At 31.5% G+C, this 17575-nt stretch overlaps 2 protein-coding genes across 4 annotated transcripts; both read right to left on the bottom strand.

Annotated features, from left to right (window-relative positions):
- Positions 1–1338: 1338 nt before the first annotated feature.
- LOC136273125 (uncharacterized) lies at positions 1339–7461 on the bottom strand. The gene is made up of 5 exons (XM_066077182.1): positions 7149–7461; positions 5792–5923; positions 5330–5353; positions 4286–4309; positions 1339–1938 (listed from the first exon to the last, which is right to left on the bottom strand). Exons 1-5 carry the CDS (start codon positions 7261–7263, stop codon positions 1700–1702), a joined length of 534 nt encoding a protein of 177 aa, XP_065933254.1. The 5' UTR covers positions 7264–7461; the 3' UTR covers positions 1339–1699.
- A 3212-nt stretch (positions 7462–10673) lies between these two features.
- On the bottom strand, positions 10674–17572 carry LOC105344346 (uncharacterized). Of its 3 annotated transcripts, none has more exons than XR_010711322.1 (5): positions 17240–17572; positions 13879–14001; positions 13386–13409; positions 12969–12992; positions 10674–11267 (listed from the first exon to the last, which is right to left on the bottom strand). XR_010711322.1 is itself a non-coding variant. In XM_066077180.1 (5 exons), the coding sequence occupies exons 1-5, from the start codon at positions 15225–15227 to the stop codon at positions 11062–11064; spliced, it is 387 nt and encodes a 128-aa protein (XP_065933252.1). In that variant the 5' UTR covers positions 15228–15755; the 3' UTR covers positions 10674–11061. The 3 variants fall into 3 exon arrangements, 1 of the variants encoding a protein (XP_065933252.1); XR_010711321.1 differs by lacking the exon at positions 17240–17572 and adding an exon at positions 15300–15566; XM_066077180.1 differs by lacking the exon at positions 17240–17572 and adding an exon at positions 15218–15755.
- Between the last annotated feature and the right edge of the window lie 3 nt (positions 17573–17575).

The following is a 17575-nucleotide window of genomic DNA, read 5'->3' as shown; positions in this document are numbered from 1 at the left end:
ATGAATCAATTCAAAGTTGATTTGCATTGGTGGATCACTCCTATGAAATAAAGTAGATACTTAAAATAAAGCTTAATCTTTTATGGAAATTTTTAAATATTAAGGTTCATTAAAGAACAAAAACGCTCTACAGGAACTTTTCCAATTTTTCTTTCTTTATAACTTGTAATAAAGACTGAAATTTACGTTTATAATAAACATTTGGAACAAATTAAAGTGATTCAGAGTTTTCTTTAGTTCTTCACGTTCACTTTATATGTATGCATATCAGATGAAATATTTACAAAATTAAAATCATTTTAATATTCTTAATGTGAAAATGCGAAAGGGTGTTTTTACAATGAGAGAGAGAGAGAGAGAGAGAGAGAGAGAGAGAGAGAGAGAGAGAGAGAGAGAGAGAGAGAGAGAGAGAGAGAGCTAAATTATCTATCAAAACCAACATTCCTGCCCATTTTTTTTATTCAGCCATTCTTTAATTTCATCTTTAAAAAGAGGACATTAAAATGACTGATATTAAAACGATATCCATCTTGCAAAATGAGTCAATGATTGTAATTTTGCGAAGATCATGGTTACAAGGATATTCTATGTAATATTTGAAACTGAAGCCTATGTAACCAAAATTCTTGCGTTGTTTTTAAGGTAGTTCAAATTTATTTTTCCATTCTGTTTTTGAGAATTTCCTTTGTGTCCCTGCCAATCCCGTTTTAACCGGTCTCACAATGTAATAATAAAAGATAAGATCAATTATAAATAATTATTATAAAGTGCATAAATTTTAACTCACTGAACACATCTAGATGTCTATTCTTGCTGTAATACATCATTTACTTTGATGTACTGTAATGATAAATGATGAAGGTATATACATGAATACTCTGAGATAACAATACTACATTTTGTATTAAATTATAAAAAAAAAATTCAGTACTTTTAAGTGCAATGAAAATGTAAAAGAATTTTTTCTGTATCAGTTCAACATCTCTTTGGCGCTTTAGCACACGTTTCACACCTCGAACACACCTCAAACAATGGATTTTTCTGCCCTTGTAGTCCTTGTCCAGTTTTTAAACTCTTTATTAATTCATTATTTGATTCATGAATGCAGTGAGTAATTGTTGGGCCCGACATATTTTTAGAATTATATCGATTTCAGTCTTTGTATTCTTTGAAATGTTTAAGATACATATTTGGTGATAAAGATGAAACTTCCGTGATCATAAACACTTTTCTTGTCCAGTCTATTATAATTACAATGTAAGATCGCATTGAACAAATGTATAAACTTGGTGACCGCTTTTGTTAAAAAAAATGCAAGTACTTATAAAGACACAGATATAAGATATAAACACATGTAATATCATTCAGTAATGTATTATTTTTTTTAAAAAAGTATATCATTACAAAAATAACATACAATGTATGTGTTTACTAGTAATGACAATCAATTTTAAAAACCATTGTTCTCCGCCATATACATGTATACATGCTACAATTCATCCTTTATTGTATGTAAAAAATAAACATATTCTCCGATATACTTTGTTTTCTTTCAAAAAAATCCCATCTCTATAAATAGTTCTTATGATACATTAACGTAATTGATACAACATGTTTTCCTAAAAGCAACAAAAGAATTTTACAACACTTAACAAAGCAATTAAGACTAATATAGCAAAGCAATTTGATTACATAAAATTTACTTCTTGTTAAATATCATCCAATGTGCAGGAGGATTCACTGTGATGTCACTGGTGGCTGTGGTGGTCGATTGTGGAGATGGACTTGTTGTAGTTGTAAATATATAATGGTGTTTCTCTGCGACATCTTTTTCGTGAATCGTTGTTGTCATTGCTTTTGTTGTTGTTGTTGTTGTTGTTTTTGTCGTTGTTGGTGGTGGGGGCGTTGGAAATGAAAATGGATTCATAGGTTGATTGCCTGAAAAGATCAAACGTGGAGTAGTGATTTTTTTCAACAAAGCAAAATGTATACGTAAATCTTATAAAACAAGTACAAGTAGACATTTGGTATTTTCAGCTTGCATGGGGATCTCATAATAAACATTTATAGAATTTGATGAAAATGAAGATTTGAAGAATAAACAGTTGATTTTTATGTAACGGTTTTCATAAAGAAGTCACACTCAGTACCTGGACAGTGATGAAAGTTACATGTACACCTGTCTCGAAGGACAGTAAAAAATAAGAACAACTTCCAAAAAGATTAAGATCGATCTATCGATAAATCTTATTATAATTAGATGAATTATTTGAAGATTGATATTATGCCATAAAAGAGAAGGTGTGTATCAAGACATTATGTTTGATATCATAAGGTGTGTAACAAGACATTATGCCAGATATCAAAAGGTGTGTAATAAGACATTATACTAGATATCATAGGATGTGTTACAAGACATCATGCCAGAGATCACAAGGTGTGTAACAAAACATTAAGCTAGATATCATAACGTGTTTAAAACGACATTATACTTGATATTATAAGGTGTGTAACAGGACATTATACTAGATATTATAAGGTGTGTAACAAGGCATTATGTTAGATATCATTACGTGCGTCACAAGACAATTATGCTAGATGTCATTAGGTGTGTATCAAGACACCTAGCCAGATATATTTATTGTGGGGATAATTATTGTGGGGAATAGAAGTTTAATACTTATAAAAGGTGTGTAACAAGACATCATGCCAGATAGCATTGGGTGCTTCACAAGACATTATGCGAGATGTCATTAGGTGTGTAACAAGACACCATGCCAGATATTATAAGGTGCGTCACAAGACATTATGCTAGATATCATAAGGTGTTACAATCATGCCAGATGTCACAAGATGCGTCACAAGATATTATGTTAGATATCATAAGGTGTGTAACAAGACATTATGCCAGATATCATAAAGTAGGTAACAAGACATTATGTCAGATATCACAAGGTGTGTAAAAAGATATCATACTAGATATTAAAAGGTGCGTAACAAGACAACATGCCAGATATCACTAGGTGTGTAATAAAACATTATGCTAAATATCATAAGGTGTGTAACAAGACATAATGCCAGATATTACAAAGTGTGAAATAAGATATCATACTAGATATTATTAGGTGCGTGACAACGTTTGATCGTTATTGTTGTTGATAATGCAGTAGCGATAAAAGTACAAGAAACCGAAGACAAATAAACAGACACAATAAACTTTTTTCTTATTGCAAATATCTATAAAGGAAAAATGATTGTGTTTCTCAAAAGGTATGTACTTTATAATATTTATAATTGTTTAACTTGTGTTAAAATAATAAACTGAACATCCATTGTATTATCAGAAGAATAAATAAAATAAAGTTAAACATTTTGTCCTACAGGATACAAAACTCGGATTTTTATGGGAACACTATCAGTAAACAAGCTTCATGTAGTTTAAAGGAGCATGGTCACGATTTTGGTCGAACATTATTTTTTCAATTCTAGTGTTTACAATGCTTAAGTAAAGCATTTTTAATAGGGAACCAAAATTTGGGTGTTATCTGTTGAGTTATAAGCGAGTTACAGAGTTTACAATTCTTTGCAATGTAAACAAAGTTTTTGTTTACAATTTGAATGTTGAAGTGAAAATTCCAGTTGAAGACCTCAATGAATGTGTTTGAGGATGATGGGCTTTCTTTTTGCTTATTCGTAAGGATGTAATTTCGCAGAAGAGTCGGTTTTCAGTTTCAGAAAATTCTTGGGGGACGGCTGCCCACAAATACCAAGTAAATTGTGCCACTGTGAATTCTAATGACTCCAAAGTATGCCTGTCGCGATATATATCGCTACAATAATCAAAGTGAGCCTTATTGTTACAATGATTCACGTGAACTTCAATATTATGTAGTTTATGATTTTATCCATCATCATATATATCGTTATTGATTTAACATTGATAGATATTTTCATATGGCTCATTTTCCCTCAAAGTTTTTTTTTCTCTTGGCCACCATCTTGAAGGTCAGCGTTTAAAGTTTCCTCTCTAAGCAACCAATGTTAAAAATGTTATGACGGAGTAAACAGGAAAAATCCTAATATTTCAATGAGCCTTAATATATGTATATTTTTCATTTAAAGAGTGCTAGCCACTACGTCAAAATGCCCAGTTTGACAAGCTGAAATTCGCTGAAAAATGAAAAATCTAGGCAAGTTGACCTACAACATGACCGCCGACGGGAAACCCTCCTGCAAATCTGTGTCGATCGAAAACTATATATCATGAAATAAGATGTATACTTACTAAATCCATGCTGTGGAGGGATATCTGTAAAGAGAAAGGCGTGATTATATTTTTAAAGCTGCTTGGTCCGATTTTTTATCAAATTTTATGCACGCTTTTAAATGATGGTTTTGCTTAGTATATGTATAATAATAGACATTGCAGTTGTTTTCCCAGTCAATTAAGCCAAATTTCAATGAAGAAAAATACGTACACATTATTGCTAACAAAACAAACGACATAAAAGGGTACCGCGTTATTTCGCCTCAGGTTAAATTTCACCTATGACGACGAGGCGGGTATAGTTGTATTACGACTTTGTCATCGCTTTGAATCGCTTTGAATAAAGGTCGAAATGATCAGACAAATTACAAATAAACATGTGTACGTTTTGTTCGCTAATATTTCTGAAGTTTGTTTTCTTTACAATCGATGCAGAGCATGCGTGTTGAATGACCCCAATCATTCGGGGGACGAAACCAAATGGTTTCTTTTTCTAAACATTCCCGTGATGCATTTTGGTTTGTTTTTTCGTTTGCCCAAAGAGAAATTATTTTTATTTACTTTGAATATTTCTAACTTTGAAAGGAGATTGATTCTGCTGGTGTAAATAGGAGAAAGTCCATAACTTTCTACGATAAATGGTTTGTATGGAAAAAAATTTGATACTGTAATAACAAATAAATCGGACCAAGCAGCTTTAAGAAAATATAAAGATACATCTTAAATATTTTTCAATTGATGCAGACAATTTGTATTATTTTGTATTTTGAAGTATTTGAAAATTTACTACACAGTCACAATTCATCTATCAAGAATGTTTGTCGCTCTATGTAAGCAAGTTTTATTGAATTATTGTGGGAGTAGAAGTTTAATACTTATAAAAAGTGCGTCACTAGACATTATACTAGATATTATAGGTTGTGCAACAAGACATTATGTAAGATATCATAAGGTGTGTAACACGACATTATGGCGGATATCATAAAATACGTCACAAGATATTATGCTAGATATCATAAGTTGTGTATAAACTATATATCATGAAATAAGATGTATACTTACTAAATCCATGCTGTGGAGGGATATCTGTAAAGAGAGAGAGTTGTGATTATATTTTTAAGAAAATAAAGATACATCTTCAATAATTTTCAATTGATGCAGACTATTGTATCATTTGTATTTTGAAGTATTTGAAAAATTAACTGCACAGCCACAACTCAACTATCAAGAATGGTTGTCGCTCTATGTAAGCAAGTTTTATTGCATTATTGTGGGGAGTAGAAGTTTAATACTTAGAAAAGTCATTTTTGTCTAAAGACGTTCATAAAGTGTTCACTGCATATGGAGCTACATCAATATTCATTACCGGCAAAAAGACATGTAAATACGTAAAAAATACGTAAATATGAAAAAACCATTGTCTACAAATTTCATTGATTGTCGCCATTTTTACTCCAACCACGAAAATTAAAGCACAAGAATTTTGATGAACACTCAATTTATCTTAGTTATAAATATACTTACTGTTTGGCGGTGGGCATCCTTTTGTATTGGAGTTACTACCACATGGGTTTGGTTGTATTTTGCAATTTAAAAGACAAGGCGTTGTTCCACCCATAGGATTAGTACGCACCTTTGGCTCCTCTGTGCCAGGGGCTAATAAAATTGAACAACATTTGTACACGATGTCTAAAGCTGCTTTACAGCAAGGTTGCTGATAACGAATCACTTCGTAATTTTGAGTTAGCCAAGACTCGAGTTTAAGTAAATTTAACTTAAAAGTATGATACATATATGTATGTACCTGTACTCAACAATCAATTATCTCCATTACCAAATCAAATGTTCGATAGATAGTTTCATTTTTATTAGCTTAACTATAAACAAAATAAATGCGTGAAAATATGGAAGTTCATTTTGATTCATCATTAATAAAAGTTGAAAGACTTTTAAACCGCAAAATTCAGCTGGGTAATTAATAAGAATACTAGATGGAAAAATTCCACCTTCTTCATATCCCTCTTTCAACATACATATGTGTGTATATTATATTATATTATATTATAAATTTTTTTATCATATATTGTCATTATCTACAGTTTTTTTGCATCCCCATCTAAAGAATTAAAAGATATTTTCCTCAGTTCATCAATACTGTGGCAGAGAGTTTGCAATTCATAGGGGCGTTCAAGCGGCATCATATATTGTCCCCTGACTTCAAACATTTCTTTTATTGAAAGTTATTTTTCTTACTAAAAATTTAACATTTTCCTTCTATAATTTTTCCAAAACAAAAACTTAAAAATATTCCTATCATCCATTATAAAGTTTTCGAAACATACAAAGTTAACATTGATATCACGCTCTGATTGACGTCGGGTTTTGTTTACAATTTTAACACAGAAAACATGTAATTTTGATATTTTGTGGTAAGATCTGCAAGAAAAATATTACAGGGAATGTTTCGCTTGGAATTCGACCTTGTACTAAAGGTTTTAAAGTGGTTTTCTAATTGAAACACAAGGATAATGGCAACTTCACTGAATGACTTTACATGCGTAGTAAGAGATTACGTCCCCGATTTTTTTTTACATAATTTGTTCTTATTTACTAGGTTATTTTTGTATCAAACTTTCTGTAAATAACTGTTACTTTCTTTAAATTGATGTAGAGAAGATATCTGAGCTTATCTATCATTCTGATGAGACGAGCGCTTTTATACATTATTGATCATTTCACTTTTCAAATCACATAATTTTCAAATCACAGTCCATGTGTCATTACTGGTATATACATATATTTATATTTACCTCCTGTCCGTCCGTAAAAAGTCGTGCAATTATATAAAATAAGTTTACAAAACACGATCTAGGAGACTTACGACTCTGCATTGATAAGCCCATTCCTCCGTTTCCAAATGGTAACAAGGAACAACCTACGTTTATCAATAGATGAAGAACAAAAACAAAAAGTAGACAACTTCCTCTACAATCCATGACCGAAGTACTTCACGAGTATTCCTTTATCAAACTTATGAATCTAAGTTATGCACTGAGTTATAATCAGGAAATGAAATGCTGGAAAATAACAAAGCTATTTGATACGTGGTGCATGAATGATTTGATCGCCAGTGAATTTCAAATTAGGACCTCAGAAATTTAAACATTCAGCTTTTTTGGTAAACAGTCATGGTTGCTCAGCACACCCATGTTTTATTTGATAGATCGTCAAAGTATTTGAGTTATGATTGAATATTTGAGCCTTTGTCTATAAATATTTCTTTGTAAAGGATTTTTGCATGAAAATATATCGCTGGATTTTTTTCTGCAATGTTTTTGCTTTTGCTTAATTTTCTAGCTCTAAATCAATCAGAAAAATTAGATTGCCAAAAAAATGTTTTCAATATCACTATTAATATTTCAATCTTTTTAAGAAACATTTAGAAACATTTCTTTTTGCTGCGAGAAAAAGTAGGGGACTCAACCCTCCCTGATGCTATGTTACTAATGGTTAGGTCTAACTTTGCAAAAAAATAGATCCGCTCGCTAACTCGCTTCACACCTCGATGTTTGTGTGGTGACAGTTAGCAAGCGGATTTCACATCTTATTTTAATTAGATTGGAAATTCTGGAATCAAAAACATTTTCCTGTCCAGTCTTATAACTATTATAAAGGAAGTCTTATGACTGAACGCATTGATCACATGAACAAAAGTTTAAACTTGGTAACTGTTTTTGTTAAAATTGCACGTTTTCATCAAGACACAGATGAAAGATTTAAAAACATGTCATATCATTCAGTCATGCATTATTTTTTTTGGGGTATACAATTACAATTAAACATTCAAAGTATAAATGTACTAGTATTGAGCATCAACAATTATTTGTAAACTCAGTCCTTTACTTAATATATTCATAATAAAATTCATCCTTTTAACTGTACAAACAGTTGTGACGGCTTTTTAACGTAGTTGATAAAATAAAGATTTTCTTAAAGCATTAAAACAAGATTACAACACATGACAAAGAACTTAAGACTGATATAGCAATGCAATTCGATGTCATAAGAATTACTTCTTTTTAGATATCATCCAAAATGCAGGAGGATTCAAAGTGATGCCTCCGGTGGCTGTAGTGTTTGATGGTGGAGATGGGCTTGTTATTGTTGTTTGTTTTATTGTTGTAAATAAATTATGTTGTTCGTCTGTGAGATCTTTCTCAGGAATTGTTGCTGTTGTTGCTTTTGTTGTTGTTAGTTGTGGTTGTGGTGGTGGTGAAGGGGAAGGTGAAACTTTAGATTGATTCTCTAGAAAGATCAAACGTGTAGCATTCAGGTTGTTTTTAGCAAAGCAAAATAAAAGACTTAAACTTACAAAATAGCTACAAATAATTTTAAAAAATGTCAGCTTTTGCAATGATTTCATGATTAAAGTCATACATGGAGAGAGAAAAATTGAAGCTTGTCAGAACCTGGACAGTCATGAGAAATACAGGTAAACCTGTCTCGAAGGACAGTCAAAAACAAGCACAAATTCCAAAAAGACGAGGAATGGTACATCGATAACCCTTATTAAAATTTATTTAATAATTCGAAGATAGATAGCTAAATATGAGGTATGCAATGTACAAACAGTATTAAAAGCATGTGTCTAGCAAGTATGCTGGTTTTTAACAGTTTAATAAATTTGCTAGAATACAAATTAGGCGAAAAATAAATGTTTGAAAAATGAGTTTAATTATGATTATTTTCATTGAGTCAAGTAAAACTAACGTGTATTTTGGACGTGGATATAAAGAGATGAATCTATAGGCCGATGGAACAATGACGCAGAAATGATGAAATACATGTCTTGAACAAAGTACAGTAAGAGCTGTCGAGATTTACAGGTTGCTTTTACAAGTCAAGTTTTTCAACATCAACAAACCAATGCTATATACAAAATGATAACATGAAGAGTTTTTAAAGCCCCCCCCCCCCCCCCCCCAAAAAAAAAGACTGCAGCTATATAAACGTGTCAGCGTGCCTTATAAGAATAAAACACAGCTAAGATGTCATTTGTGGGCAAAGTTTAATTGGAGTCAGATATGTTTAGTTGAAATAACACCCGATTTCACTACAGGTCATCTTGCTAGAATAATGAAAATTGTTTTTTTTAAAGCCCTGAAAGATAGCATGAAACTATTTGAAACGTAAAGGTTTGAATGAATTATAAATTACGTACCAAGACCAAAACTTAAAACTGTAAAGAGACAGATGAATAACATTGTTTTTACGACCAATTTCAGGTAAAGAAAAGTACTGGACTAAAACAGGAGGTGTCGGCGTTGTCTAATTGTTATATTACTGCTGAGAGATCAAACATGGGCAAACGTACCTGTTATTAAATGTATACACAAAGCACAATTTACAATTTTAGGAAAATGACTATTTTATCATACTCTAATACTTCGGAGAGCGAAAAATTGCAATATCCCTTATCCCCCTTTTGTAAATAAATGTGTATTTTAGACCGCCAAGAACCAGACGATAAAATTTGAAGGTAGTTTACTATGTCAAGGATTGTACTTCTTAAGACACAACGTCACAAGATTGTGATTTAAATATTTTGTGAAATTGATTGCATTGATCGATTTGATTGAATACCATCATAGCTCAGCGTTTAAAGCGTCGGACTTGTAAAATGCAGAACACGAGTTCAAATCCGATTGAGATTTTTTTTCATATTTTCTAAATAAATTTAATATTTTGAAAATTGTATTTTTCAAATCCCAAATTGCTTATTGTTCACTTAGTTCCCTTGTGTACTTCTTATGCATCATACAATCTTTCACAATCAAGTAATTTTCAGCTGATTTTAGAAACTATTAATATTAAGTTATAGCGAACCTCCTGAAGAAACATCGCAGGCACAGACGAATTGGCGTATGTTACAAAATTATAATAAACAAATTAAGGATACATAATAAACAAAATTAGAGTTTTTAAAAATGTATTTTCTCACAGAAAAAAACAACTATTATACGATATTAATTATTAAGTATTTTTACATATATAACTTCAGAATATATTTAACATTTTTTCTTGACTCATATGAAAAATAAGTTAATATGCCAAAATATATCGATATAAATATGAAAATGTTGTTCAAAAATGTTTTTCAGAACAACATGAATATATCGTAATACATTAACTATCTGAAAGTTTAAAAACCTTCCGCCACAAATATACTAAACTCCCTCACTAAACTCAGTAAATATTTAATTTTCTTTTGACAATTTTATTCAATATGGTTTATTTGGCAAAGTGAAAGATATATATATATATATATATATATATATATATATATATATATATATATATATATATATATATATATATATATATATATATATATATATATTGCAAAATTTTTATACAAGAGGTAACATAAAATATTAACCCAAAAAGAGATGAGCAAACCTATTTAAGACACAGATCTAATATTCAAACACAAGTTATATCATTAAGTAATTTTTTTTAAACGTATATCATTACAATGATAACATACAATGTATATGTTTACTAGTATTGACAATCAACAGTACTTTATAAAACCATTGCTTTCCGTCATATACATGTTAACATGCTACAATTTTTTTGTATGGAAAAATTAAACATACTATCTATATACTTTTTTTTTGTTTCAGAAAAATACCACTCTACAAATAGCGTTTTCGTTACTTTAACGTAATTGATATATCAAATCTTTATTCAAAGCAACAAAACAAGTTAACAATACTTAAATTACATAAAAATTACTTCTTGTTGATTATCCAGAATGCAAAAGGATTAACTGTGATGCCTCTGGTGGCTTTGGTGGTCGATTGTGGAAATGGGCTTGTTGTAGTTGTAAATATATTATGTTGTTCTCCTGTGAAATCTTTCTCGGTGACCGTTGTTGTCGTTGTTGTTGGTGGTGGTGGGAGTGTTGAAAATGAAAATGGATTCATAGGTTGATTGCCTGGAAAGATCAAACGTGCAGTAATGAATTTTTTTTCAGCAAAGCAAAATGTATGGGTTAGACTTATAAAACAAGTTCAAGTAAAACATTTGGTATTTTCAGGTTTCATGGGCATCCCATAATAGAAATCAATAAAATTTGATGAATATGAAGATAAGAAAATAAAAGTCGGTTTTGTGTAATGGTTTTCTTAAAGAAATCGCACTCAGTACCTGGTGATGAACGTTACTTATACACGTGTCTTGAAGGACAGTAAAAAAGAAAAACAACTACCAAAAAGATTAGGATCGATATATCGATAACTCTTATTTCAATTAATTGGATTATTCGAAGATAGACATGTAGCCATATAACGTAAGGTGTGTAACAAGACATTATGTTAGATATCATAAGGTGCGTTACAGGGTATTATGTTAGATATCATAAGGTGTGTAACAAGATATTAATTTATATATTATAAGGTGTGTAACAAGACATTATGTTTGATATTTTAAGATGTGTAACAAGATTAAATGCCAGTTTACCTAAGGTGCGTAAAAAGACATAATGCCAGATATCTTGAGGTGTATTACAAGACATTATGTTAGATATCATAAGGTATGTATCAAGACATTATGTTAGATATCATAAGGTGCGTTACAGGATATTATGTTAGATATTATAAGGTGTGTAACAAGACACTATGTTAGATATCATAAGGTGTGTTACAATACATTATACTAGATATTATAAGGTATGTCACAAGAATTCATACCAAATATCATAAGGTGTGTAACAAGACATTATATTAGATTTTATAAGGTGCTTCTCAAGACATTATACCAGATATCATAAGTTGTGTAACAAGATATCATATCAGATATCACAAGGTGTGTAACAACGTTTACTCGTTACTCACTTTGATAGCAGAATATGAAGTAGCGATGAAAGTACAAGATTTAGAAGACGAATAACCGTAAAGAGACAGTAGTTAACATTTTTTATTGCAATTCCACATAAAGAAAAAATGATCGCGTTTCTCAAAAGGTATGTACTTTATGGAATTTATAGTTGTATAACTTGTGTTAAAATAATATACTGAACATCCATTTTATTATCGAACGATTAAATAAAATAAAGTTAGACATCTTGTCCTACAGGATCGAAACTCTGATTCTTATGGGAACACTATCAGTAAACAAGCTTCATGTAGTTTAAACAAATTTCTATTGAAAAAGGGTGTGTATAATAATTCTACCATGGAATCCTTTAAATATCGAAGGGGGGGGGGCAATTTTTGAGGATTATGGGGTTTCTTTTTGCTTATTCGTAAGGATGTAATTTCGCAGATTAGTCGGTTTTCAGTTTCAGTAAGAAAAAGAACTCTTTCTAAATTTGATATCGTTGAGGGTGTAAATTCTTGGGGGACGGCTGCCCACAAATACCAAGCAAATTCTGCCACTGTGAATTCTGATGACTCCACAGTATGCCTGTCGCAAAACATATCGCTACATTAATTAAGTTTTTTCTCTTAGCCACCATCTTGAAGGTTAAGCGTATGAAGTTTCCTCTCTAATGCCCAGTTTGACAAGTTGAAATTCGATGAAAAATGAAGGAATCTAGGCAAGTTGACATACAACATGACCGCCGACGGGAAGCCCCTCCTGCCAAACTGTGTCAATCGAAAAACTATATATATTATGAAACAAGATGTATGTTTACCAAATCGTTGCTGTGGAAGGATATCTGTAAAGAGAAAGGCGTGATTATATTTTTAAGAAAATATAAAGATACATCTTAAATATTTTTCAATTGATGCAGACAATTTGTATTATTTTGTATTTTGAAGTATCTGAAAATTTACTACACAGTCACAATTCATCTATCAAGAATGTTTGTCGCTCTATGTAAGCAAGTTTGAATTAATACTGTGAGGAGTAGAAGTTTAATACTTATAAAAGGTGCGTCACAAGACATTGTACTAGATATTAAAAGTTGTGCAACAAGACATTATGTTAGATATCATAAGGTGTGTAACACGACATTATGGTAGATATCATAAAATGCGTCACAAGACATTATGCTAGATATCATAAGTCGTATATAAACTATATATCATGAAATAAGATGTATACTTACTAAATACATGCTGTTGAGGGATATCTGTAAAGAGAAAGATGTGATTATATTTTTACGAAAATATATAAAGATACATCTTCAATAATTTTCAATTGATACAGACTATTGTATCATTTGTATTTTGAAGTATTTGAAAAATTAACTACACAGCCACAACTATCAAGAATGGTTGTCGCTCTATGTAAGCAAGTTTTATTGCATTATTGTTAAGAGTAGAAGTTTAATACTTAGAAAAGTCATTTTTGTCTAAAGACGTTCATAAAGTGTTCACTGCATATGGAGCTATATCAATATTCATTAAGTGGCAATTTTCGTTTTGTTGTGGATCCAGAAATCAAATAATTATCGAGAAAAGATATGTGAATACGTATTTAATGAAAAAACCATTGTCTACAAATTTCATTGCTTGTCTCCATTTTTAGTCAACCACGAAAATTAAAGCACATGAATTTTGATGAACACTTCAATTTATCTTAGTTATAAATATACTTACTTTTTGGCGGTGGGCATCCTTTTGCATTGATGTAACTATTACATGGGTTTGGTTTTAATTTGCATTTAATAAAACAGGGCGACGTTCCAACCATAGGATTGATAGGCTCTATTGGTTCAGGTGCTAATAAAAGTAAACAACATTTGTACACAATGTCTCAATCTACTTTACAGCAAGGTTGCTGAAAATGAATCACGTCGTAATTTTGAGTTAGCCAAGACTCGAATTTACGTTAATTTAACATAAGGAATGATACATATATGTATGTACCTGTACTCAACAATCAATTATGTCCATTACCAAATCAAGTGTTCGATAGATAATTTTATTTTAATTAGCTTAACTACAATCAAAATAAATGCGTGAAGATATGGCAATTCATTTTGATTCAACATTAAAAAAAGTCGAAAGTCTTTTAAATCGCAAAATTCAGCTGTGTAAGTAAAAAATACTAGATGAAAAACATCCATCTTCTTTATATCCCTCTTTCAACATACATATGTGTATATATGACTAGTATGTTATTAAAAATTCTATTATATATTGTCATGATCTACAGTCTTTAGGCATCCCCATCTAAAGAAATAAAAGATATTTTCCTCAGTTTACCAATACTGTGGCAGAAAGATTGCAATTAATTGGGGCGTTCAAGCGGCATCATATATTGTCCCCTGACTTAAAACATTTCTTTTATTGAAAGATATTTTTCTTACTAAAAATTTAAAATTTTCTTACTGCAATTTTTCCAAAACAAAAACTTAAAAATATTTCTATCATCCATTATGAAGTTTTCGAAACATATGAAGTTAACATTGATTTCACGCTCTGATTGCGTCTGGTTTTGTTTACAAGTTTAACACAGAAAACATGTAATTTTGATATTTTGTGATAAGATCTGCAAGAAAAATATTACAGGGAATGTTTCACTTGGAAATGGACCTTGTACCAAAGGTTTTAAAGTGGTTTTGTAATTGAAACACAACAATAACGGTATCTTCGCTGAATGACTTTACATGCAATCGATTTTTTTTCTACATAATTTGTTCTTATTTACTGCGTTATTTTCGTATCTAATTTTCTGTATCTTTAAAATAATGTAGAGAAGACATTTCAGATAATCTATCATTCTGATGAGACAAGCACATTTATACATTTTTGATCATTTACCTTTTCAAATCATAATTTTCAAATCAAAGTCCATGTTAATGAAATATTACGTCAGTTGTGTCATTAATGGTATTTGTATATATTCATATTTACCTCCTGTCCGTCTGTAAAATTTATAACAGTCATGCATATATATAAAATAAGTTTACAAAACACGATCTAGGAGACTTACGCCTCTGCATTTCGTAACATCACGACGTGATCGTCTGCAATATATATAGCAGTCAGGCAATTATATAAATAAGTTTGCAAACCATGTAGAAGAATCCTCTGATCCATGATGCCCATTCCTAAGGAAGACTTACGACTCTGCATTGATAAGCCCATTCCTCTGTTTCCAAATGGAAACGAGGAACATTCAACGGTTATCAATGGAGAGAAAACATAAACAAAAAGTATACAACTTCCTCTACAATCCATGACCGAAGTACTTCACGAGTATTCCTTTATCAAACTTATGAATCTAAGTTACGCATTGAGTTATAATCAGGAAATGAAATGCTGGAAAAAATAACAAAGCTATTTGACACGTAGTGCATGACTGATTGGATCGCCAGTGAATTTCAAATTAGGACCTCAGAGGTTTTAACATTCAGCTTTTTTGGTAAACAGTCATGGTCGCTCAGCACACCCATGTTTTATTTGATAGATCTTCAAAGTATTTGAGTTACGATTGATTATTTGAGCCTTTGTCTGTAAATGTTTCTGTGTAAAGGATTTTTGCATGAAAATATATTTCTGGATTTTTTCTGCAATGTTTTTGCCTTTGCTTACTGTAAACGTATTACATTTAGCGTGTACGATATTTGGCGGAATCGAATTTTCAACAAGTTGGCGTATATTTGAATTAGCGGATTTCTCGCAATGAAAGATTTGATTTAGCGGTTTATTTTATTCTGCTTCTGTAAAACTAAAGATCCGTTCCCTTTACGTACAAAATACAAGAGCCAAGAGTTCGTACTCAGATGAGTACTAATCGTAAAATAATATAAAAGTAACATTGGCCCGTGTAATATTTAAACCCGAAGTCACACAAATCATTTCAAAACGATCATGCTGCGAAGTTGGCTTAAAAAAGCAAACGAAACGCCGCCGCCTTCTCCCGATCTACCAGATCCACGGTCAGCCAAAAATCAGAATGATTCGCAAATAATAGTTGCAGCTAATTCGGAAATTAATTCTACTCCAAGTCCTTCTACTAAACGAAAACGGAGAATGTACAACTCGTACGACAGCGCCTAGCGTGCAAAGATGGCAAGGTATGCCGTTGATCATGGTGTGGCTGTAGCTGCTAGACACTTTTCAAAATCGTTACAGAAAAATGTTAACGAAAGCACTATACGAAACATGAAGAAAGAATTTCTTCGAATTAAAAAAAAAAAGTGGTTCAGAACCAACAACGCTTATTAAAGCTGAACGCAGGGCACCGCTACTATTGGGAAAATACGACGATGATGTTAAAACTTATGTTGAATACGTTCGAAATTGTGGTGGTGTCATAAATAAACATCTATTAATAGGATGTGCAAAGGGGATCATAAAAAATAAAGACAGACAGTTACTCTGTGAGTACGGTGGTCCAATGAATATTTCTAAAACCTGGGCACAGTCATTTCTACGCAGGCATGTTATGTGAAACGCAAGGGCACGAAAGCTGCAAGAAAAATTCCCAATGACTTTGAATTTATAAGAATGGAGTTCTTGGCAGAAGTTAAAACAGTAAGTGATTACGACATTCCCCTTGAACTGATAATTAACTTTGATCAAACAAATGTCAATATTGTTCCCGTTGGCGATTACACCCTTGAAAAAAGTGGATCGAAACAAGTCCAGATAATTGGTCTAGAAGACAAGCGACAGGTGAGTCATTATTAATTTATTTGTTATTAAAACAACAATAATCAAAGAAACAAAGATTAAAATCCGGATAGATAGTTGTTTCTTTTTGTTAATAGCGGTATGAATTTAAAGCCCGTACTTTTAGTAACTAGCGGTATATTTGTAGATTACCGTTCTGCTCGTATGCACTCTGGCAGGTGAAATGATCCCCCCTCAGGTCATTTATCAAGGAAAGACTGAGAAATGTCACCCAAATTTCAAGTTCCCAGAAAATTGGCATATAATGCACACGGAAAACCATTGGTCAAACGAAGCTACCATGCTTGAATATATCGATAAAATTTTAGTTCCGTACATTGAGGGAATACGTGAGATCTTGCCGTTAAAGAAGTCCGACGCGCACACCCTTTGTTACTTCCAAGGAAGACGGTATAAAGAGTTTGAATAATTTACAGTCTCCGGGCTGTGCACTTCCTCTCCTTTGTGATTGGTAGCAAATACATGATGTGAAAATTTGCATTTATTTCATTGGTTGAAATACTGTTCGGCACAAGGGAGATAATTTTTTGATGATCGATTTTACGTACGACTTAACAATTTTCGTAAATTTCAAATCTTAAAAAGTGAGAAAACGAAAGAACAATAAAAATGGCTCTTAGTGAAATTCAGACTTTCATTTTTCATTTTTCTG

The sequence above is a fragment of the Magallana gigas genome, chromosome 2 (genome assembly GCF_963853765.1).
Source record: "Magallana gigas chromosome 2, xbMagGiga1.1, whole genome shotgun sequence".
In the NCBI taxonomy this organism is placed as follows: Eukaryota; Metazoa; Mollusca; class Bivalvia; order Ostreida; family Ostreidae; genus Magallana; species Magallana gigas.
The sequence above is the reverse complement of the archived record's forward strand: the minus strand, read 5'-3'. Positions and strand labels throughout refer to the sequence as shown.

Bases quoted from the DNA above. Each gene is read 5' to 3' on its own strand.
- LOC136273125 (XM_066077182.1), bottom strand. From the start codon at position 7,263: ATGGATTGTAGAGGAAGTTGTCTACTTTTTGTTTTTGTTCTTCATCTA. The intron at 5,924-7,148 runs GTAAGTCTCCTA...CAATTTTATTAG, and splicing joins GGGCTTATCAATGCAGAGTC to CCCCTGGCACAGAGGAGCCA. The intron at 1,939-4,285 runs GTAAGTATACAT...TGATCTTTTCAG, and splicing joins CCCTCCACAGCATGGATTTA to GCAATCAACCTATGAATCCA.
- LOC105344346 (XM_066077180.1), bottom strand. The intron at 13,410-13,878 runs GTAAGTATATTT...TTCTCTTTACAG, and splicing joins AGGATGCCCACCGCCAAAAA to ATATCCCTCAACAGCATGTA. The intron at 11,268-12,968 runs GTAAACATACAT...TGATCTTTCCAG, and splicing joins CCTTCCACAGCAACGATTTG to GCAATCAACCTATGAATCCA.